Source organism: Bombus huntii, chromosome 9 (assembly GCF_024542735.1).
Source record: "Bombus huntii isolate Logan2020A chromosome 9, iyBomHunt1.1, whole genome shotgun sequence".
NCBI lineage: Eukaryota > Metazoa > Arthropoda > Insecta > Hymenoptera > Apidae > Bombus > Bombus huntii.
The window spans coordinates 1,614,775-1,638,842 of NC_066246.1; the positions used below are offsets into that span (position 1 = coordinate 1,614,775).

General features: G+C 40.3%; 1 protein-coding gene across 2 annotated transcripts in view; it reads right to left on the reverse strand.

Moving 5' to 3' along the window:
• Positions 1 to 19,425: 19,425 nt before the first annotated feature.
• The window catches only part of LOC126869170 (B-cell receptor CD22), a 310,789-nt gene continuing 306,146 nt past the window's right edge, over positions 19,426 to 24,068 (reverse strand). For both annotated transcript variants that reach the window (XM_050625369.1, XM_050625370.1), the window contains exon 11: positions 19,426 to 21,121. In XM_050625369.1, coding sequence (XP_050481326.1) covers positions 20,888 to 21,121 — 234 coding nt within the window. In that variant the 3' untranslated portion in view covers positions 19,426 to 20,887. The remainder of the gene's footprint in view (positions 21,122 to 24,068) is intronic.

Here is a 24,068-nt window from a genome sequence, read left to right on the forward strand (position 1 = left end):
TGACGACCGATATTTTAATCGATTGGAATATTTTTATCAGCGTTATACGAAATTTTCATGGGATCCTGTGGCTCGCGTTGTTCCGCTGATCACGAAATTCAATAGTATCTAGAAAACGCGAATGTCGAGTCGCATGAGATATGGCAATGTAAAGGATTAATTGAGGCTGTCTAGATCGATGGCAATTTATCTTGATAATTAATTTATCTTGCCACTCGATACATGTCGACATTATAACCGGACGGTTATGAAAATGATTTACGTAGTCGCAATGGAAATATTTCGCTAATATTATTTCCGATCCGCAAATCGAGAGAATCCTCGGAATTTCGAATCGCGAAAGTTGCTACGATTCTACTTCGTAATGGATCATTCTCGCTTCGATATGTAACCAAATTCCGCACTATTATTCTTAATAATACTATAATGCGTAATCGAAATTCATAATCGAACACAGGCGATTACACTTTACGAATCTCTTTCTATGTCTGTGTAAGTTATTATTATTATTTACTTTTACTATTTTACCATCATTATTTAAATACCTAAATATTTATATAAATGTGTAATTACATTTTCTAATCTCCAATTTGTATTAGATTGGAATGTACGAAATGCCTTTGAGTTCATATAACATGTGATACGAATTCTAATTATTCGTGGTATCCGATAATGAGGTTTTTACGTCTTCTTTACAAACTTTTTTCAACGTCATCCATACCCTCATCTATCAAATCTAAACTTCAAAGAAAGTACATCTCACAGACACCAACTCGATACATACCATTACTCGTCGTCAAAATAGTAATTCCCAAACCTCTCCCCAAAAAATACCGCGTGCATTTTCAAATTCTCTATCGTTGCCTCACGTAGCGAAAGCACGTACTAACGAAATCTGTTTCCCCATGGTGATAAGATGACGAACGTTGGCAACGAATCAGAGAGCAATTTTCAACTCGATATCTCGCGGTCAAGGCGCCACGGAGCCCATTAATCATACGCGCCTCCTAATTACCGTCTCCGATCGTTTGAGATTGATTTCAGGAAAGATTTCAAGATGACGCACGCCACTTGACGTACTGTTCACCTCCCTCAGCTATTCGTCATTACGTCACGACAATCGAAACGACTGTTCGAATCAAAAATCGATGAATTTTCGTTTCTCTAATTTATCGGCAATTACACGCGTGCCCATTAACGTGATTACCTTTCTGTGCGTACGGGCCATTAATTTGTCCCTGGTTATACATCGAATGTTATGCATCGAATGCATAAACCTGACTTTGCCACTGTGTGGCGAGAAATTGTAGGCCCGCGTGATAATAATTGAATTTCGAACGGCGTTGCCCCGGGCGCACAACCTTCGTCAGGTTAAGAACCTCGCGAACGATCGTTGAGGATACATTGGCCTGTTCAAAATTTGTCCAACTAGCGAACTGGTCGAGGTCGTACACCGTCTAAGTCAGCCGGCCTTCGACCGGGTTATACACCCATTTTTCTATTCAGCCCGTGTGTGCGTGCCTTCCGCATACGTAAGTCGCGAATAAGCGACATTAGCAGACAAAATATCCGCGTTCTATGCCCGTTTCTTCGTGCTATCTTTCATGGAAAATAAGAAAACATCGCGAGAAATATAAATATTGTAAATTTATCGATTACCATGGATAATCGAAATTGCAGATTATAAATAAAATTATAGATTCCTTCTGGACTGTTATGTATTGAAAATTACAAAGTAAATACAGTCGTTTTAATTTACGTGTACCGGAGAGAATAGTTTATCGGAGTTTATCGTAGAATTGAAATTATTCGGAACAGCGTGTGTTTCAATGGTTGGCGCGGCTCTGGTTATGAACGTTCGAGATTATAGAAATGTCCGTCTTTCAAAGAGTTCCATGGCGGCAATATTTCAAGGCGAATGGATTTAAATTAGAATTCGATTCGTTTTAAGGAGCAGTCGCGCGTGACCGGGTCGCAACGGCACGAGTGAATCGTTGCATCCATTTGGTAATGAATGACTCTGAAAATCCAATGTTAAGCTTGTCATTTCGTGTAACTGCAATTTACGCTGCCCTGCCCCTTCGTTCACGCATAGGTTACCGATCGGGGGCTAATGTCGCGGAAAATTGTTACGTTTAATAAATATCGCTCGGATCGATACGGATTTTCGGAGCCTCGGTTATTTTCGATGTGTGCAACTTGATGAAATCAATCGCAATTTCATGTTTGCATAGAACTTGATTCGAATATTGTATTGCATGTTCGGTGTTCGTGAAACATGCCCGATAAAAATGTAAACAGCGCATGAAATCGAGCAAACAGATTTAAATGGACTGTATCTTGTCCGATTTGAACTTTTACATATGTGCTCTTCTTTTTTCCAATGTATTTACTTTTATGGGTTACGGTCCCTATGTTTCTCGGTCAATGGTTTTCAAATAGCGGTTTTCAAATACTTAAAAAGTCGATATAGTAACGGCGGACGTTGAATTCGGTTTATTAACTTCCCGCGTTCTGTCGCGTTATTCACAAGCGTTTTCTTTTGCTTCCTATTCGCTTCTGTTTCTTATTTAATACCGTGTTTAGAAACTTTGCCAACTACTTTTTCTATTTACCTACTTTATATATTTTTGCTCAATATTTATATCTTCCAAATATCATCGGAATATTCAATCGATAATTAACGAACACAACTCGTTTAACGTCCAATTAGTCGTAACGATTAGATATCAATTTTCAACGTTGAAATTCGAACTAATAAATTGATAACAATCTCGCCCCCTCGTAACATATCTCTGTCAGAATCAACCTAGCTATACCATAAATAAACCTAACGTAGTTGCCGGAAAAGAAAAGTTTCGCGGTAGCGACAAACATAAACTACTCACAATTGTTGTATTCCTTGGAGATACAGTCGACAACGGCGACGAGGAACACGAGAGACGAAAAAATGACGGAAACGTTGCGCGGGACCATGTCTGTTCCGATTTTCGGTGATCGTTTGCCGGTGCACAATGAAAAAGTGTCGCAGTGTCCGGGTATCGGGGCTTCTTTATACGTGGTTCGTTACGATTGCATCTTTCTCGTCGTTCAGTTTCGTTCTTTGTCTCGCCTTCCACCACCCCTTTGCTCGTCACCCGCCTTTCGGAGGCTCGAACATCGAGCAGCCGAGACTCGTGGCCGTCTATCGATACGATTGTCGCGGCGGAAATCCAATGATAATGCGAGTACGAAGCCGAGTCGGCCCCGATGTGATTTTCAAGGTGATTTCTTCACACTTAATACGCCTGGCGACGTGTGTCTTTCGGCGATTGGTCGGTCAAGGGCCAAGGGACAGATGCGTATCGATCACGATGCCATTGAGTCCGCGATTTTATCATCCGTCAAGGACTAGCGATCGCGCTATATATTTTTCTATCATTTATACATATAGATATATGTATATATATATAGAGAGAGATTTTTCAGAATGGTATCTGTTTCGCGTAGAAAAGTTGACACGCCTGTATATTTTTAGTATACGTATTTGTGAATTTTTTTCCCGGAATAGGAAATTTGTGTCGCTCTGTGAGCCACAAAGTAACGAATGACACGATGAATTTATGAGCAGAGGATGTTTCATTGATTGTTACGAATGAAAGCTTTTTGCAGTTATGAAAGTTGCAGGTGTATAATTGAACATACAATCGATCGTAAAATTCGTAGTGATTTTTGGTACATTTTTCTATTACGGTATGTGGGATCCGTAGGATGACACAAAAAGAGGAAAATGGTAGTGTTACACTGATTGTGAGTCAAGGTTTATGACACTTGACTGGCATGTGTTTTAATATGTAGTAAGTAAATACAGAAACGCGTCTCGAAGTCTTTGTATTTAAACATGGGCTTTAAAGATTAACACTCAAGTTATGGATTACATATATATATATGTTATAAATAGTGGTTTATTTACTTTTATACTGTAATAAAATTATTTCACAAATAATTCATCGCCTTAACGGGTAATTACGTAGAAAATACCTTCTCTGGAAACTCAAGAAACGAGATTAGGATCGATCTGAAATATTAAGATCTACGAGTCTCGTATTTGAAACAAAGTCGGCAAGCTAATGCTCTTGTCCATGTTTTTTTTTTTTTTAATTTTCCGCTACTCTCGAAAATGATCCTAATCTTAATGTTTTAAGATCTGTTACTACATCGACACGACCTCGTTGTACGACAGAATACAATCTTTTCCATAACCTTAGCCTCTTCTTAGATAAAATTAACTAATTACCCGCTGTACCACTAGATGAATATTTAGATATCAAAAATGCCTTTGTCCCTTTTCTTCTGCCATTTATTTGCCCTTGTTAAACATTTTCTAGCCTCCGTGTTCAAACAACATAATACCAGCATTAAGTTGTCCTAACGTTCACGTAATCACATCAAAATTAAAGCTGTTCATGGCGGGTAATCGTATTTCGTGCACGCATACGTTCTCCACGACGTTGTTATCGCCGACAAACGACAATCGGATTATGTGCCTACGAATAATCACTGTGACAGGTGGTCAGGATAATCGGGAGCATGGAAGCTGTTGACCGCGTGCGTTTCGCTGTAGAACGATGCAACATTAGTAGATACAATCTCGTCATTAGATCCAAGCAAAATTTGGCCCATTTCTTGTCATGCTTGTACGAACGATAACGTACGTTCCATTCCGGACGATCGAATCGCACAACGATTCCCAATTGAAAATTTAATCAAATATATTTGGTAATTAGTGGCGATTAATATTTTAATGGTTGGAATTGTGGACCGTGGACTCGTGCAAGTCTTTTGTTAGATAAGGAGGTAAAAGAGGTTTCAAACTATCGTTTCGTTCGTTCACGAATCGGTTTTAATCAATCGCCAGCGAAATTGATTACTCCTTAAGGGAATTTTGCTGATCAAGTAAGACGAATTTGACTGCTTTTCGGTATAACGAAGCTTCGCGATAGGACAAGTTAGAAGATAATCTTTCTTCGATTTAAAAAGTAATTCGATTCGAAAAGTAATTTATCGAGTGTAATTCCATTTTTCACAATGGTGGTGGTCTCTTTTTATTTTCATTGAATAAATTATTCTCCAAATTTACCAAATTTCTCTGGTACATTTTTCAAAGACTTCCTAACGTTTTCCATACTCTATCCACCCTAAAATTCCACTGGAAATTATGAAAATTTTATCTCCAAACTTATTCGCCCTTAAATAATTGTCTTAAAATATTCTGAATATTTCCAGCCATCAAAAATGCATCACATTTCCATCCGCAGTTGGAAAAATCGTAAAATCTTCGTGACGGAAGTTCAACAATGGAAAATTTCTAAAACAGCCCTTGGTCTGCAACAACCCTTTTTCGTTGGCTCGGTAGTCGCTTCTCAGGGTTCGTTTCACCACGTAGCACACAGGCGAAATCCGCTGCGTGTGCGGTCACGCATGCACACGTGCATACAGCAGCCGGTACGCCACGGGGAATATGAAAGCGAGAGTCACTCGACTGTTACTCCATCCACGTTCCTCTGAACTTGACCCACTCTTTGTCTCTCGCGGAGTAACGTGTTTCAGTCGCGCCTACGACGTAACGTCGCCGTCCCTCTTCCCACTCGTCGGCACTTTAGCCGGGCCTCACCTTCGTCGCGAGCAGCCGCTCGAGCTCTACCTGCGCCCGACAGGTAGGTACATCACGAAATATTCCTGCAGCTGGTTTTAACCGGGTCAAGTTCGTTTTCAGACGCTGGAGATCGGACCCGACCATTCCCCACGGACGCGGAACTGATAACGAGTCGCTCCTCTTTGCCAGAGACTTATCGTCTCTTCTGGTTTACACCGCTATCATAGCGGTCCTATGAATCATTTTTCTTCGTTTATCTTTGTCTCCTTGCTTCCATGTAAATGCTGTAGTACTCAGGCTAATTGTTTTTTAGCAGTTTTAACAGCGGTTCGACGGTGAATCTGTAGGGGATGAAACAGGTTGATCGATCGACCGATGAAGTTAATTCGATTTTTAAATTGTAGCACTTGTGAATTTGCGAATCTGAGGATTCTAGGAGTTTTTGAAAATTTATGGTCTCCTCGAAAGGAAGGAAATCTATATACGAGGCTTCATTGTTCCGTATTTTTGACTTCTGCAATTCTTAGAAGAAATTGTTTCATTTTCAGCTTTTTTATTTTTCCAAGATTCGAGAAACATGTATATTTATTTCTTATGTTAAAGAATTATTACGTGATTTTAGAAGAAGTTGGATTCAAGTGCTAAAATAGTTAAATACGATAGCAATATCTGAGATCATATTTCTTTTTATACGGTGCGTACGTGTCCAATGTTCGTTCGAACGACGTTTTTGGCGTTCAGTGCTAACTAATAGAAGGACAATGAAATGTCTGAGCGGTTGTAATTTTAGTTCATGGCATCGCTTCGCCTATACACGCGGTGAGGTCGAAACCCTGTCTCTAGACGAGGAGTCACTGACATCGTGAGGTCGACGAAAACGAAATTTAGTTCGGTGCACTTGAGATAGAAACGACCTTCGCAAGCTCCTAACAATAAGTCACTATCCTATGTTTAATCATTCATACCACTCAAAATAAATAGTTATTCCGAAGTCGTTCTCATTGATGAATATTCTTATTTTGACTATAAAGAAATGTTTAATTGAAACGTAGGTACATTGAGCCACGCAATGCAATTCTTTTGGAAACAAACAAATTGGACGCAACTGTTTTATTTTCTTTCAATTTTATATTTCTTGTACAACAATTTCTATCGAGTATTGGTGGACAAACTTTAAAACGATCAAAGTCTCCAGTTATATGAAATTTTCGGCTTGTTCACGGGTATTTCTGTAGCCAGGAAATTTCACTTTCCCTTAACGTTGTTTGATACGGTTACCGGAACACACACGAGCAGAGAGAGAGGGAGAAAGAGAGAGAAAGAGTGTGTGTGTGTGTGTGTGTGTGTGTGAGAGAGAGAGAGAGAGAGAAAGAGAGTCTTGGGTCAAGCGGTGTTCCGGCAGAAATGGCGTGAAAACGCCGCCGGGAATCGCCTCTCGCGACGAGAATCGAATTGTATAGAAGTCGAAAGCCTGCGAGGCCTCAACTACAGACTATCAATGGACTGCATAGAACGTTGCGAATCAAATTACACACGGTGTGGGAAATAGCGAGTACAACTTGCTTGGCTAGCCAATCACTGGCCGATTCATGGGAAAGAAAATCAAATTTTGTTGATGCCGAGTGTAGAACGACATCGTAATGTCACATCGGATAAATCTGCGAAATATTTTCACTTTTAGGCTAGTTTTTCGTCTCTCAGCTCAGACTTCTCAACCAGAGTTTCGATCCTCTATCGATTTTTCCATAACGACTATCTTAATGATTTTTATGATATTCAAATGACCCTGTCTCCTTAATGCCAACGATTTGAATGCCTTCAACTTTCGAATGTCTTTGACTATCAGTAATACGATCTCGATGACCGCTGCAACCATCAAATGATCTTGACTTTCTATGGTATGAGCTTGCTGATCTCCTGTGCACCTTGAACGATCTTGACCGCCAATGGCATAACCTTATTTTTCAACTAGTTTTCCCCTGAAAGTGAAACACATTATCATCCGATCATAAGCCTCCGTTAATTTCGAAAAACTATACGAGAACGAGATAGACACGAAAATAAAGTTGGCGCACGACATTTTAAGATACAGCTTGCAGCTTTGTTCGTGATATATTATCTATAGCATCTATTTGATACGCGTATCATGTGATCGTTCCCTGTGATGGACGGACGCGCTATTTTATTTCGCGGATTTCATTAAATCTTGTTGCATTTTCAGACGTGTTTTGTTCTCTCGCTAACCGGTTTATACATCTGTTAAGCTTGTTATCGATCGAGTTCGAATTTTTGCAATCGTTTCCCCTCATTTTTTTCTACTTCTATTTTCTATATAACCGGCAAAAATGCTTGCCAACGAAAATGTTTCGCGCGCTATATCACATGACACAGTATCGTTTCCATTTTATCGCGTAGTTTCTTTTCAACATTTCAAAATTTACATAAATATACATAAATCATCGATAACTATAGTATCGACAAATTCTATGGAAAGGACCAGCAGAATTCTCTGCGTATTATATTTATCATCGAAAAATAACAAGCTAAAGCTAAAGGGTAATTTATTTTATTTATTTATTTATTTGCGCACGTGCAGCTTCATCCGCATATAAACAAATAGGCCGGAAGCGAGGAAAAATCGGTAGTTACAAAGGAAACAGAAAAAAGCGATAGTCAAATAGAAGAAAAAATGGTCCGTGTTGTAACGATAATCGCCGTCGATAAAATAAATTAGGATAACACAGAGTACAGTTGCCATAATTCGAGAAATATCGTCATAGATCATACTCGCGTCAATATCGTGAGATTACGATTCTTATTATCATCAAACCCATGTGGGAGTTTGCGTGCTAGATGTTGGTTGTATCGGCGTCGTTCTTCGTGAAACGACTCGCAATGTCATGTGCACGAAATGTCCCATGTGACAGAGTGACTGGTGACGAATCATTGCATACGAATGATAACGTGACATTGCTGCATCGACGTGATTACGACTTCGATATGTTGTCGGAATAAACTGGCAACCTGGTTTAAACACGACCTAGTCCTCCTGCCCTGGAAAGGTGTTCGTATCATTGTTGTCTGCGGCGTGTTATCAGCACGAAAGCCAATAGCGAGTCGAGACCGTGGAAACGTGTACTTAATCTATCACGAGCAATGTATTTCCCGATTATATTGTCGGCCAATTTATTACACCTTTCAGATACCCCTGCCTGTACAGTTGTATAGAAGGCTTTGGAGGATAGTCAATGGAAAATATAAAAATGGTGAGATTGACATTCATGTGGATAACTGTTTTCGAGAATTATTCTTTTCCCAAGATTCTTTAATTACGAGGATAATTAATTGCACACAGCGTTTATAAAATACGTAGGTGCAGTTAGGAAAATCGATTCTAAACGCGAAGACAATGAAACCAGTGAATAGGTTTTAGACGAGACATTTCTTTAAGGAATGTTTTGTACGCGCGTGCACCTTCCTATAGAAAAGAAATATTATTATTATTAGATCAAAGAGGATTTGCGATTACACTTTCTTACTGGTTCTTTGACCATCGTCGCATTCTGTACGAGATCTACAAATGATCTTCCTCGATTCTACCATTTATTTCAAAATCCTTCCAAATTAATGACATTTCTCTGCTACAGACATCTTCGATCAAAACTATATATATTTAAGTAAAAGATTCTCCTACTCTTCTGACAAATTCTATCTTTAATGAATTAAAAACTATTATAAAATGACCACTTGTGTATATGCAAATTCATCGTGGGATCAAAGCTACGAAAGATATAGCATACCGTATGGTAATTCCTCTTTCGTATTCCTATCCACTTTGAACTTTTACTTTCGAGCCTACCCGGCGTACCCTATCGACACGTCCGTGTCCGTTAAATTCCAGGAGGCAAAGAATCCTGTCGCGGACGTCCCGGTTTCCAATTGTACAACGCGGGCTGGCGTCTTCCTCGCAGCGCGGATTGAAGAAACGGATATCGAAACGGAGCGAACTATCTCCTTGGCACGGAACTCGAAAGGAATTCATTCACGCTCGCTGGTCTCCATCGAATCGTGCTATTCCGTCAATTCGAACGGGAAGTCTCTTTGTGCTCGGCTTCATTGTTCGGTCATCGAACGCGTCCAAGTGTCGAAGTGGTCGCCGCCTCGGTCGGGTTACGTGGTATCAGTTATATAGAAACGAGACGTGGAACTTTGTCGAATAACTTTAACGAGACACAAATAAATAAATCGAAGATCGTTGAACGTTTCGAGCTCGTCTTTATCCGGACGAAGATTTATGCTGTTTTCTTTCGCACAGCCTCTTTGTATCGGTTAGAATCTTTCTCGATTTCTTCGTTTGCCAGTGTTTGTTTTTCATTTCGTACCACTGTGAAGACACTCGTGATTATTTTCCAGTATTTTCTGTTGCGTTCGAATATCGTTAAATCGAATGGAATGCTGCGAATAGCTCGTATGTGATAATTTCGTGAAGCGTAAGATTTATCGCTATAATGAGAAATTAGCTTTTCAAATTTTTGATCGTTTGGTTTATCAACCGAGGCTTATATTAGAAATTCGTTAATAATACTCTTACTTTGTTCCCGATCGTAGCGTCTATTTCTGTGAATTAAGGGGAAGAAAAGTTTGTTGCTAGTTCTTCGACAGACACGAAGACTACTCCGAGAGAATTATGGGCACGAGCGAAATCGATCGAGATGATCGGATTGGATACGCCATCGCCGACGATTGATTCTTCTTACTGGCGCACATTATCCAAGTATCCGAAATCGATGCTGTCTTCGGTGAGTTATGTTATTAGACCCGAAGCTATGAAATGTATCTACCGTTTGCGACCGATGGGTCTGAGGGGTCAGATCTATTGTTATCGTTTGAATATTCCTGATTCAAAGGTTGGAACATTGACGGAAGAGCAGGGAAATTTGAAGGTTCAGTGGATTCGCTCGGTAATATGAATTTCTTCAAAAGATGTACTTCATGCATGAGATGTTTAAAATTTATGAAGGTAAAAGCGGAAGAATTTTCAATCTTCGAGGCCTCGTTTCACCCTCTACGTACGAGATCGGTTTGAAAAAAAAAAAAAAAAGGATCTTGCAATTTGAGACTTTACATTCTTTCACGGAACCGCTCTTTTCTCATATCGCTCCTTATAGATTATTTCGTATTATATTAAAAGATCTCTATATAAAAATCGCTTTCGTACTTTGTCGTGTATTTAGATCCAATTCGCTTGATTTGTAGTACGTTCGTTATAGTATTGTACGATACCGATTGACACCGTTATTATTGCAAATGACGAATCACGCTGTTCTACGATTGCCTAAACCAAAAGTACCGCATCGACGCGTGAAATTTCAAATTTCTTCCGTGTCCATCGCGAGTACGAAACGATCGAAAATCGTCACGTTTTCGGGCCAGCAAATTGCGATCGCACAACCACCCTTTCAAACGGCCACACGCAGCCATATCGAAAGTAATAGTTGCGCGGTTTAGTTACCGTCATCGCTCGGCTATGACATTTATCGCGACCGAATAAAGCACCAACACTCGTACCTTTCGTTCATTCATCGACATCGACGCAACCATGTCGAGAATTTTTTTTCACTTCTGCATCACGTTTACCATCGCCGCGCCGGGAAATCGAATCGAAATTAAACGAACACGGCCACGACAAGGACAGGGTAGCGACGCACATATCCCACCCCCTGTACCATTTTGTTTTACCTTTTTTCAACTCCTCTTTTCTTCGTTTTTTTGTCCATTTTGTTTCGTTCTACCTTTTGGTTGTCCGTTTGCTTTTTTCTTTCGGCTTGTCCCTCTTTCTCCGTTCGAATCGTCGCTCGTTCGCCCTTTTCACTCGCGTATGCACGCCTTCCATTACAATCGTTTTCACCAATTTTGTTCGGCGACTCGTGTATTTACGAGTAATAGCAGCTCCGAGCTCTGTGTCTCTTTCTCTACTGGTAGATTACATGCCGATCTGCCGATGACACTCTCGCCTTAGGTAGAAATTGTTTGTAGGATCAGCTCGTTTTTCGTGGGATAAAGAGTGGATGCGAGTAACGAGAAAAACCGTACAGTGTTCAATTAATTCTCTCATCGATTTGCACGCTTTGAAAAATACGCCAGGGAACACGAAGTTTCCTACGCAACGCGATCAATATACACGTTACGATAAAAAGTGCCACTACGTTCCTGTTCATCAGCCAACAACTACAGCATAAGAAAGTTGCTTTAATCTAAAGAGGCAGATTGCATTTCTAATCCGACGGTCATACGATATCTTCGGAAAGAAATCGTGTGGAGCATTTTACTTCTTTTAATAATTCGTAAGAGAACACGAGAAAATACTTTGCGTATCTCCCTAGCAAAAAAATAATAATATTGTCATTTTTCTTGTAAAAGTTCCTGTCGGATTTGCGTCACGAGCAGCCCACCTTCTAAAACCTTTGACCGAAAGACCCAATGTAAAGCAGTCATCTGTTGGAAAATTTTTCGTGCACCCAATGCAAACAATGTGCCACAGTTGCCCCCTGTTCCGTAGAGAAATCATTCTTTTCGCACAGTTCGAGTAAATTAGTAAAGTTTCTAAGTTTGAACGGCCGCAATTTACCCTACGAGATTGCCGAGGTATAATTCGATATCCTTCGCGACACTGTTTCACTTCCGCCTCCTGCTTCAACCTGTTCGCTCAACATGCAAACTATTCGGAACAACACCGGCTCAACGAAGGTTCTTGGTGGATTCTAGCAGGCAAGCCAGGAAAATGGACGAATTAACATTTAAAGGACGATTTTAGCCGTGTAAAACCTGCCCTTTTTATCTCTGGCTGCTTTTTCTCTGTGAATATCCAGAGATATTCGTCTCTGTCCGTGAAGATGAGAAGTCTCTAGGAAACACGTGGACCAGAAACTGGTAACACGATGGGTGCACGACGATGGTCGCTGGTACGCGAAGAATAGAGATTTTCCTGATTAGAGGGGCTGATCGGCTGAGCTTTCTTGGAAACGGAGGGCTAATGAAACGTTTGTAATCGTAACTGGGAGGAAACGAGCAGTTTGCGCGACGTGAACGTTCAGCGGTTGAACGCTCGAGGAATGCTCGAGTTTCCAACCGGTCTTGAATAATAAAAGAAAAAAGTTCTCAACGTGAATGTAATGGAGATGCAATGGGACGAACGAAAACTCAATGCACGTACGACGACGTGGGTGAAACGCATGTTTCTAAATTCAATTAGAGGCGTCGCGTTGCTCTATTATTGTGTAGTGTTCGGAGGGTGTATCGTTGCACGAGCTGAGTACACAGAGATGGGAAAAACTTTGAGTAATTGAAGTAATTGAATATACAGTTTTAGGAAATGTCCCTATTTCTATATAGGGTTAAGCGTTTTGAAAAAAATGTCCTTTCTTCGCGAAGTTGAGTGTTCGCTATTTCGTGAATACTTAACCTCGTTCATTTTTTAGCCTTGGTTTACTTATATGCCATGCATGGTCTATAAAAGACGTATTATGAGACGAGAAAAATAGTCAGATGACATAATCGAGGTCTTTAATAAAGAATTACAATTGGCTACGAGACAGAGTGGAAAAGTTAGTTAAATTCCCTTGAAGATTTTTATTTGTAGGAGATATCACGATGAAGATTGGTGGCTTCAATGATTATTGCTTTCTCTCTAAAGTTTTATTAACAGGAACATTTCATTTGTTTTCAGTCGTGAAGGGTGCGTTGTCGGTTGGAAGTTGAATCCAAATTGGAAGCCGGCGTAGTGATTCGGTTTTTCTGGGGCGAAAGAAGTATAACTCCACCGAAACTCATCGCCAATTCAGTGAGGTGTATGGTGATAATACGATATCGCGTTAGGCGATCGCAAAATAATGCACTTCATTCGAAAACGGGCGTACGAATATAAAAAAAAGTTATCGGCAGGGGAAATTGTCAACTTGGTCGACAAATGACAACGCACGTCACAGTGAAATTCTTCGAAACAAGCATAGAAAAACTAACTACAACTGTCGAATTTAAAAATATAACCACAAATGCTGAATATCTTTTTTTAAGGCGAGTGCAACCAATTTTTCTATCCTGCCTCGTATTATTTTTACAAATTTATTTAGTCTTGAAGTAATTACTTGAAGAAAAACTCTATACTTTTTTTTTGTATATCCGTGACCTGAAGACCGCACTTACGAAGAGAATAGAATTTAGTGAAACAAAAAATTCGAAATAAGGAGAGGACCATATTACTGTGCCCTTCAATATAAATTTTGTTTTGGATCACAAGGTCTAGAAACAAGAGAGCTATAAGTAGGTTTCTATTGCTGTTTCTTGTAGGTCCATGTTATTGTGCCCTTCAATGTAAATTTTGTTTTGGATTACAAGGTCTAGAAACAAGAGAGCTATAAGTAGATTGCTATTGCTATTTTTTGTTGATCCATATTATTGTGCCCTTCAATGTAAATTTTGTTTTGGATCACAAGGTCTAGAAACAAGAGAGCTATAAGTAGGTTTCTATTGCTGTTTCTTGTAGGTCCATGTTATTGTGCCCTTCAATGTAAATTTTGTTTTGGATCACAAGGTCTAGAAACAAAAGTGCTATAAGTAGGTTTCTATTGCTATTTTTTGTTGATGCATATTATTGTGCCTTGATCCATATTATTGTGCCCTTCAATATAAATTTTGTTTTGGATCACAAGGTCTAGAAACAAGAGAGCTATAAGTAGGTTTCTATTGCTGTTTCTTGTAGGTGCATGTTGTTGTGCCCTTCAATATAAATTTTGTTTTGGATCACAAGGTCTAGAAACAAGAGAGCTATAAGTAGATTTCTATTGCTGTTTCTTGTAAGTCTATATTATCGTGCCCTTCAATGTAAATTTTGTTTTGGATCACAAGGTCTAGAAACAAGAGAGCTATAAGTAGGTTTCTATTGCTGTTTCTTGTAGGTCCATGTTATTGTGCCCTTCAATGTAAATTTTGTTTTGGATCACAAGGTCTAGAAACAAGAGAACTATAAGTAGATTTCTATTGTTGTTTTTTGTAGCCTTCAGCTAGAACTACAAGGTTAACCTTTTGGTAATGTCCTTTGCCATAAATATATGAAGGTGCTCCCTATCACTCTTCTTTCTGTTGTATTGTAAACACTGTAAGAGTGAGGATCTGGATCAGCATACACTATACCTGTACTTATTTCAATATAGATTTTTCTATTACAAATTCATCCACTCGTTCTTCTATCAGTCAACCTGAACATTTAGCAAGGGAATTGGAGACAATGGAAAGCGTTTCCTTTTTCCAGATCTTTATTTATTAGTGGACCACCTTTGATCTCATCGTTGCGTTTTTTCACACCTTTCCTGAAAAAGATGTATTAACTTTTAATTATACCGTTTAACAATGTCTAATCGAAAAATGCCAGGTACAAGAATCTAGAATCAAGCAACCCTTTTCCTTTTTCTTGCGTGCGTTCGAGCGTTCGCTGTACTGCGAATAGCCAGGCTCATTTTTCTTACTTAGCGTCGCGAGCTCTCATTCCGCGAAATTAACAAATTTATAAACGCTTCCAAACAAAGTCTCTAAACGAAGCATCCTTTATCTCGCGATATCGTAACTTACGAACTTTTCCCGATTAAATTTCCCTTTCCCCAGGTTCATAGTAATCTCTTTCGCGTCTTAATCTAGACGCACAAAGAGGTACGAGATCGATCGGTTTATAAAATTTCCGAAAACGTTGCGAACAACACCTGGACAATACTCCTCTTCTTTTTCTTTCGCAATATCGTTCCGACTTCAAGGACATCGTTTCGGAGACTTCGATGGAACACACAATTCGCATAATCTCCGATAAGTTCATCTTTGCCGGATTTCTCTAACAATCATCCAACAAGGTACAATTGTTTCATTTTTCCAATGCAATAAATATTTTACTCTTGCTGTATATCAGATGAAAAGTACAAAAGTTACCGTTTTCAATGCTTACGTATCAGCATGCGACTATAATATCAGATTAAAATCTCATCGATAATAACCTTGGAGGATCAAAAATGTTTATAATACGCTCATCGACATCTCGAAGATACTATTTCTGTTTCCTTTTCACGTGTCGTTTCGTGTTATACAAACCCATGATTCACCTCTTGGACAGAATCAACCTTACCAATATCGTTTCTAAGATTTCGACGGAACTCAGGCTGCACGTTTCCGGTAGGTCTATCTTAGGTGGATTTCTCTGATAGTCGCGTCCCGCTGGGACGAGAAAATAAATAAATGACGAGCGATTCCCGTGAGCCTGGTGAGCCGGCAAGAAGGAGCGGTTTCGGTGTAGATAGCGCGAGAATTATGGTTCCTCACGGGGGCTGTGATGAAGGTAGGCGGCAGCAGGGGTGCGCGGGGCAATTTTAAGCCATCCTCTCGGTTTCTGGCCTTATAACTCTGTAATTTTTACCCTCGGAAAAGTTAAGAGTAATTTACTGGCTCCACGTAGGCGTTATTCGACTCGACCCACTCCTCCGTGTACGCCTCCTATGCTGCCCCGTGAAATAGCTACATCGAAGATCCCTGGCCCTTGTTAATTGTCTGCCGTGGATGAGCTTGATCTTCCCGCGAAACTGCTAACCGGCAGGCTTCAGATAAATGTTAGTAATATCGTTACGAAAATAGGTAGTTACTTCTTTTCGGAGCCACGGGTAGACGTCCCCTGGGGTCTCATCCCCCAACTCGTTGAATCGTCCTTTCTTTGTTTGTCGGTAATAATGGGCGAAAGAACTTGGAAACGAGCTGATGAAAACGAGTTTCTCTTGTACGAACAATGGGTCGGAACAAACGGAAGTGGTTGTATTATAGAAATTAAACTCCATATATCTTGTACGTATTGTACGTATTAACGTTGAGGAATTTGATATTCATGAAAATTGCATCAAGTACATGTACGTTGACATTTCTTTAACGTTGACATTTCAGACCTCCGAAACGATGTGACTCTCTTGCAGATTCGTTGACAACGTTCTTCTCTAAACGTAATGTACGATGAAATAAAATATTATCCTCGGACCATTGTCTCGTAGAGATAGCTTTTAATAATTAAAGAATTTATTTACTTAGAATAAGCACGAAGTTGCTTGTAGAACCAATCGGATAGCAATTAAATACATTTCTATTCCCTGTTTTCCTCGGTTTACCTAGAAACTTCCAGTTCGTACGATTATCCTGTCAGCATAGAAACGCAAATTGAAGCAACCGAAGGTACTCGCAAGATGGTCGATCACGAGCAATTCGAGATATTGCGGGATGGTGTGTACGTGTTCGAGAATGCTACTGATCTGTGTGTACTCGACGGAGAAACGGGCCACGAAGGGACCAGCATGCATCGAATCCCGGTAGCATTATTTAGCCGGGAAAAGTGCTGCCGACGCCATTAATCCGATTGGACGAACCTTCACCCTTAGGCCTTAGGGATCCATTATGTATTAGGAGGATCGGCTTGCTCAGTAGCCGGTAAGATTAAAGTTGGAACGGGCAAGGAAATGCGCTGCTTCAACACCGAAAATCCCGAACATAATTTCCCCCGGTAGAGATTTTAATCCTTTAAGAAAATAAGGAATCTCGGTAGCCACGTAGCGACTTTGTGCATCCATATATTGATATAAATTATGGGCAGAAATTTTAATGGTAGAGAATCGCAATAATTAGGAGAATAAATCGAGTGAATTTTTTTCATCGAATAAAATTTCTACGTTTAGAATTATGTTATGTTATAAGGATAATAATACGTATAATTCGTTGAGAAAGGGAAGATTTCTTGAATGCGACAGATTCGACAACTACGTTTACGAAATTAACATTTTTCTTTTTTTTTCAATTTTCATGGACTAACTAACTTTAGAACGAAGATAACGTTAGAATGGAATACACCTCTGTGTCCAAAGTCGCACTTCTTCAGCTTCTGTTCGCTCCTTAAAAAGTTGATATTTCGTGGACACGCGAGGGTGGAAAGCTGTTTCGTGGATATTTCACGAGGCAAATGCCGTGACTTATTTCACGGCACGAAAGAAGCAAACGAACGTGAATTTCTGGTGGGCCGACATTCTTTCTTTCCTACTGCTTCTCTACGTTGAAACCTTTTCGTGGTAAAAGCAAAGGAACGCACGCCTGCTTGCGTAACCACGTCTTTTTGAGGTTTCGTCTATATTAGCATGATTGTAACTGCCGTATCGAGTTGCCTGGTTTTCGTGCTCCGTTCTCACCCTACCGACTCTACGAAGCGATAATTTGGCAATTTATTTAAACACGTTCGTTCCAAACATAAAATGTTAGAAATATCTACCGAAATATGTGCCGGTTGATTGAAATTTTGTCTCTTTAAATTTAACATCTCCTTTCGATTCTGCCTGCAAATTGTTCTGTGTAAAAATGACGTTGACTATTTTTGGTCGCTACGTGGGAAGAATGTGGCGCGATCAAAGGTTAAACGAAGCGTGCTGGAGGAAGGAAAACTTTAAAAAATAAGAAAGCCCAAGTATGGAATAATGAAAAATAGAGTGATTCTCAAACACCGCGTTCAAACGTGCCGCACCGACAAGAACCATTAGGAAGGAAATGACCGTGAAGCTAGGCACGTTGGTCGAAGGAAACCGCGTGGTTTCTTCGCGAAAGTAATTTGTCTGCTTTTCATTCCCTTTCCGTTTGCTCACGACGAACCTCTGTCCCTGAAAACTTTTCTATCGACGGAAATATTTATATAACCGTTAGAAATTATCACTAACATTTACACCGTGAAATTTATTTACAAAGTTACTAAATTTTCGCTATCGAATTGGAATTATTAGGAGGAGGAATTTCAATGATACACATGAGAATCATTATATCAACGCAGATATTGTAAATATCATTTATTGGACTTTTAGGCGTCATGGGGTACAACGATTACATCACGTTGCTTATTTATAACACCTAAGCAATTCGATAAAAATGAAAAGAAAGAAGAACTACGGGGAGACGTTTTCCGCTCGTTCGGGTAAAAATCGTCGAGAAATGAAGAAACTCGGGGAAAGGGGGACGGGGGGAGGGGGGAAACACTGGATTAATTTTCGTTCTCGCGTCTATAAAGTGTAATAATGCCGACTTCCGTGCGGATTAGGCGTGAACGGATGAATGAAGCTATAAACGCATCGCAGCCGGCACGCGTTGACAAAAATTAGGAACCACTTTTCTTCCGTCTTTTTCTTTTCTTCTTCTTTTTTTCTTCTTCTTCTTCTTTCAGAGGAACTGGAACGATCGAAACGAGACGCTACGTTCACTTCTTATCTAGCAATCGCGGAGAGATAAAAAACGAATAATCGCGAAAGACAACGATGTTACATACGTTCGTGTTAATTTGCGTGTTTTTCATTTTTCGTTTCGTTTGCTTTTTCTTTACTACCGCAGTACAATCACCGTACAACCATCGAAAAACGTATAATCTAGGACGTTGATCTTAGGGAATAAGGAGGAGTTTCGTTTGATTTATTCATCGTTATGATTCTGTGTTTGAATTGAAATCGTCATCATCGTCGTCGTCATTATCGTCACACTTTTTTCCACGGCCACTCTCGATTGAAAACTAACCATCGATCGGTACACGACATCCAGGGGGAAGGCGAACGAGAACTTATGGCTAAATAAAACTTTATAAAAATATATCAACGAATAATAAATATATCTCTAACAGCGTCACTGTATAATTCGTCATGCATAGCCCTCGGTGTACGATAGCCTATGCATTTACAATCACTATATACACGCTATTTTTTTTTTTTATTTGTTTTAATGCTACTTACCTAAAATAATATACAACAATGTATCTTTTTCCTTAATGTTCCTATTTTCTTTTTTTTTTTTTACGGAATATTTCTTGTTTCGTTTCTTGCGTTTAATTCAATTCGTTACTTCGTTTTCTTATCCATACACGTAATTAATCTCATCATTTTCTTGCTTCTTCGACTCGACTTTCGCCGAGTTGTTTTCTTTGGTTCGTGTTACGCCCTAACAATTACATTTGAACGAACAGTAATCATTTTCTATACTTCGACCACGTTCAGCCGTCGACGTTCTGCGAACCCGAATGTAAAAATTGGTCTCTTGTTCAACGCGTGTACACCACTGCCTTCATTGCACTCTTTTATCGTTTGTCTTTTTCTTTCGTCCTCTCTCATTCTCGCATGCCATCCGCTTTCTTTACAAATAAACTATACAAATATTTACACGTGCCCTCCGTAACGCATAATCTCGTCGAATATTCCATTTTATTAAGCTTAATCGAGAAAATCGCCGCGGGTTACGATTCTCGTGGTCGAAATCTCGCGACAATTTAGTTTACAAAGTTTTCCCCTACGCGATAACCGTATCCTCTTTCGAATTACTTTGGCCGCGCCGTTTCTCCGTTTAAGGCCAGAGAAACACATTGGCTACGTCGCGGTCGTAGATTCGAATCGCAGACTTCGAGGTATCGAACGCACGTACGAAACTGTGGACTGTGCTTTTTAATTCCACTTCGGAATGGAAATTTTTTTCCTTCTTTCCCTTCTTTTTTTTTTCTCTCTAATAAAGAAGAAAGGAGAAAATAAGAAGAAAAAAAAAAGGAAAATAAATCTATAATGTACGGTCGAAGTTACGTCGATTCGATTTGTCAATCCCAACCGTCGTTTATCATCTAGAAAACCCTACGACAAGAACGTGGAGAAAAAGAAGACAAGAGAGAGAAAAAAGAGAATACGAAAAGAATAAAAAATATGGAAAAAGAAAAAGAACGAATGTAGCAACGAGATCCATGATTAAGGAACGTCGAGGCCGGATTATCGTCGTCGCCGGAAGCTCTGCATCGTTCATCGACAACGACAGCGTCGATAAAAGGCTTTCTCGTTTAAGCGTGTTCACCCTTTCGATACATAATAAACAGGGTTTTCTCGTTGCATCGTCATCGAGTCTCGCCTTGAGTCTAGAACACGCTAATACAAAACGTTGCTCCGTATTCTTATCTGAAACGATGTATCCCATTCATCTTGCTCGCTCATTCTCTCCTTTGTAATTTATATATTTTCTATTTACAATCGTCGAAGATGGCGGAAATACTGACGGAACTTTGACTTCCTTCCCCCTTATTCTTATCGTCTAATCAGGGAAGCTGATGTACAATTTTTTGTTCGAGTTCACAGGCCACTCCCTTGACTCTTCGCGAGCAAACGGTATCGACGTACTCCCAGCGATGTCTCAGCGGCGATGTTCCTGCAGAATGACCAGGGCCAGACACATCGAAAGGTAAGTGAGACTCGCTGACCGGAAGTGAGCGTGACTGTACTCGGAGGCGCGCGTCACGTTCAACAAAACGGAAGCGTCCGAGATCCCTTCCGACGAGCGAACCAGCACAAACCATTCGCCGGCGTGAGACCATTGAATCGTGTCGAAGCTCAGCACCGTTCTGTAACAGGACTCCGTGCCACCGTCCTGAAACGCAAACAACGAGAAACGTGCGTCGTTAATGAATTCGATACCGGTGTTCCTGGAGTTTGTCAAGTATTCGTGACCTGATTCGTGCGATGGTTTTAAAGGGTTCGCTAGCAACCACCGAGGGTTATAAAGGATAATTTATCTGGATGGAGTTGCGGACGATCGTTGTTACTGGCAAGTTTTCGAGAGGGGAAAGTTGATAGCGGAATGGGTCAAGGGTAGTTCGAGATTTTCCATTTTTCCCCCAATAAGAACCGCCACTGGCTTCTTTTTTATGGAGATACGTAGGCTAGGAGAGAAATTTCTTACTGCTTTTTTGTGGAAAAATGGAATGGCAGAAGATGGAAGAGAAATTACGTTGCATTCAAATAGACTATCGTCTGTCCGATGAAACGGCGATTAAATGCAATTGTTAGCGACAATGTTTGAACGTTCGCGCATACTTTCACGAATATACCGTGCGTGTTATGCAAACGTTCGAATACTTTCGCGAACCATATTGCGTATGTAACAGTGACATAAAGGTAATATGTGCGATTAAGATGCAAGAATTTGCTTGTGTCAATTTAAAGAGATAGAATTTTTTCAGGATTCTCGTGCCCTTATAGTTCGATCGCGTCCTTATAGTTGGATATAATTGTTAAAGTAAAATAAAGTCAGAGCGTAACATCTCGAAGCAAAGACGAAATCGATGCAAACGCAAATTGAGATAAGAAGTTGATATTCAAACAAGAGTTTCGGAGTCGTTCGATTTCCCGACCTTTTTATCACTCGGCGTTCATTAACTTGCAATTCGATAAAGTCGATCCTACGACCGTATTTCTTATCTGCCTGCGATTCTGTTTAGCTACTTGAGATTAAACTTTCGCGCGCAACTTCCACGAAAAAGCGAAAACTTCGTACATCGTGCCACGTTCTCGCTTCAATTGCCCGTATCACTTCCGATTTCCATCGCTTTATCTTCCTTCTCTGCAACTTATATACCTCCTTAAGCTTCTTCTTTTTTTCCCCAGCACAGTTCCTCTTCTTTCATTCCTTCGGCTTTTTGTACGTCGCCGATAGAATCGATCGAATTAAATCGGCACGGTTTCGAGCGGTTGATCGATAGAGACGCGAAGAACACGGAGCTGAAAATAAAATTGAGCAACGCAAAATGTCAACCGGCGAGAAATAAAAATGACGCCTTTTATCGGATTAACTGCAACGCGTTACTGCGAGTTCCATTATCGCGTAATACAAAATGAGGCACGCGTCAAACGATTGCCCTGTTTTATTCAATCACGTTAATTACTCTGATTATTTTTGCACGCGTTCAATCAACGGAAAAACAGACGGCTGATCGAACGTATCGATGTTAAGTTGCTCGTAATCCTTTTACGGGCAAGCAAAAAGGGAACCGTATCAGAAATAAACGTACGAAACGGCATAAAAGAAACGCGTATCTTGGAAATGATATTTAAGCTCGTACAACGAAATTAAATCCACGGAATCCCACGTAGAATCGTGTGGAACACGAAAAAAGGTATAATTATATTGCACGATGTTCCCTTTATCAATTCGTGTCCTTTCCGTTTGGTAAAGTACGCGCAACGAAGAAATACGTTTCCGTAATTGAATCGGATTCCGCTTGTCTCGGGGGTAACTTCTCTCGCAATTCGAACCAGACGTCGTCGTTCGTAGTCTCGCGAATTTTTCGCGTGCAACCAGTCGCAGTTTCTTGCTCCATTTAACTTTGCGTTTCATCCTCGTCCTTTCTCAGTTTCACCAACATACCACCGATCGCCATCCCAGACTCCTCGTGCTCTTTATTCTTCAGCTTTGCTCTTCTCCGTTGCCATTCTTTGCCCTTAGCTTTTTCTTCTTTGTGTCGTTTCCCGAGATGAGTCCACGTCGACGCACGTCGATGTTTTACGCGATTTGTGTGTACCCTTTGTCGAATTTGAACGACGTACGATAAATTAAGTGCATTCGGTACATTCAGTTTCGATTTTATCGATGTCATTTTCATTTCTCGATGTGTATATGTCGAGGTTATTCGATGTGTAAACAGAGAAACTCGTGGATAAATTGTAAGGTAGAAAATATATTTAAACAGAAGCGTAATCGATAAGTAAGAATACAATTTGAGCTGGTCCAGATCCGCACGCTAGCTGTGTTACCCAACAACTGAAAACCCCGAAACCAACGTCGCCTGTCTACTGTTTATGGTCTGTGTTCGTCGCAGTCTTTTGTCTACACGCTGTCGATGGCTAAAAAGACCAGATGTAGAGTTTTCTTAGAAGTGGTGACCACTTCAACGGTATACGTGTGTTATTTCGTCGTGATCGAAGACTTCTATCACGAATGAAATTGCATAATTTTGTTAACTTATAGACGTTATTAATATTTTCTCATAATTCTATATTACACGGTAAAAGCGCAAGAGAGCTATCGTTTGGAAATTCCGGAAAAATAGTTTTCGAGGATCAGAAATATCCGGAATACGCTCGTCAGCATCAAATCCAGCGAACAGCGCTCCATTCGGCACTTTTATTCTTCGTTGAAAACCGTATTCGCTGTAAACGATCGGAGATGCGAGAACAAGGTGGCAATACCGGGACCCTTTTATCTCGTATCGGCGTGGAAAACTTCTTTTCCCGGTGCTTGATGTACAAACAGCGTTCGACCGGAAACGGTGTCGCTTGCCTTCGTACGACGTCCTCCAGCGTTTCCCTCTCTGTCCAACTGATTCGTCGGTCGTGTGCAAAGAGTGCAAACACATGGAGGCGTCGCGACTCGTCGTTTCTGCGTCGCGTCGTGCTACGAGTTTGTTCCTTTTGTTCGTCGTGGAGGGTCGATCCACGGGAAATTTCATCGAAACTTTCGCCCAGCAACTCAAAGCGAAATTTCTGCGGCATTCGTCGAAAGCACGACTGATAGTAGTTAGTACGTGATTTATCTGTCT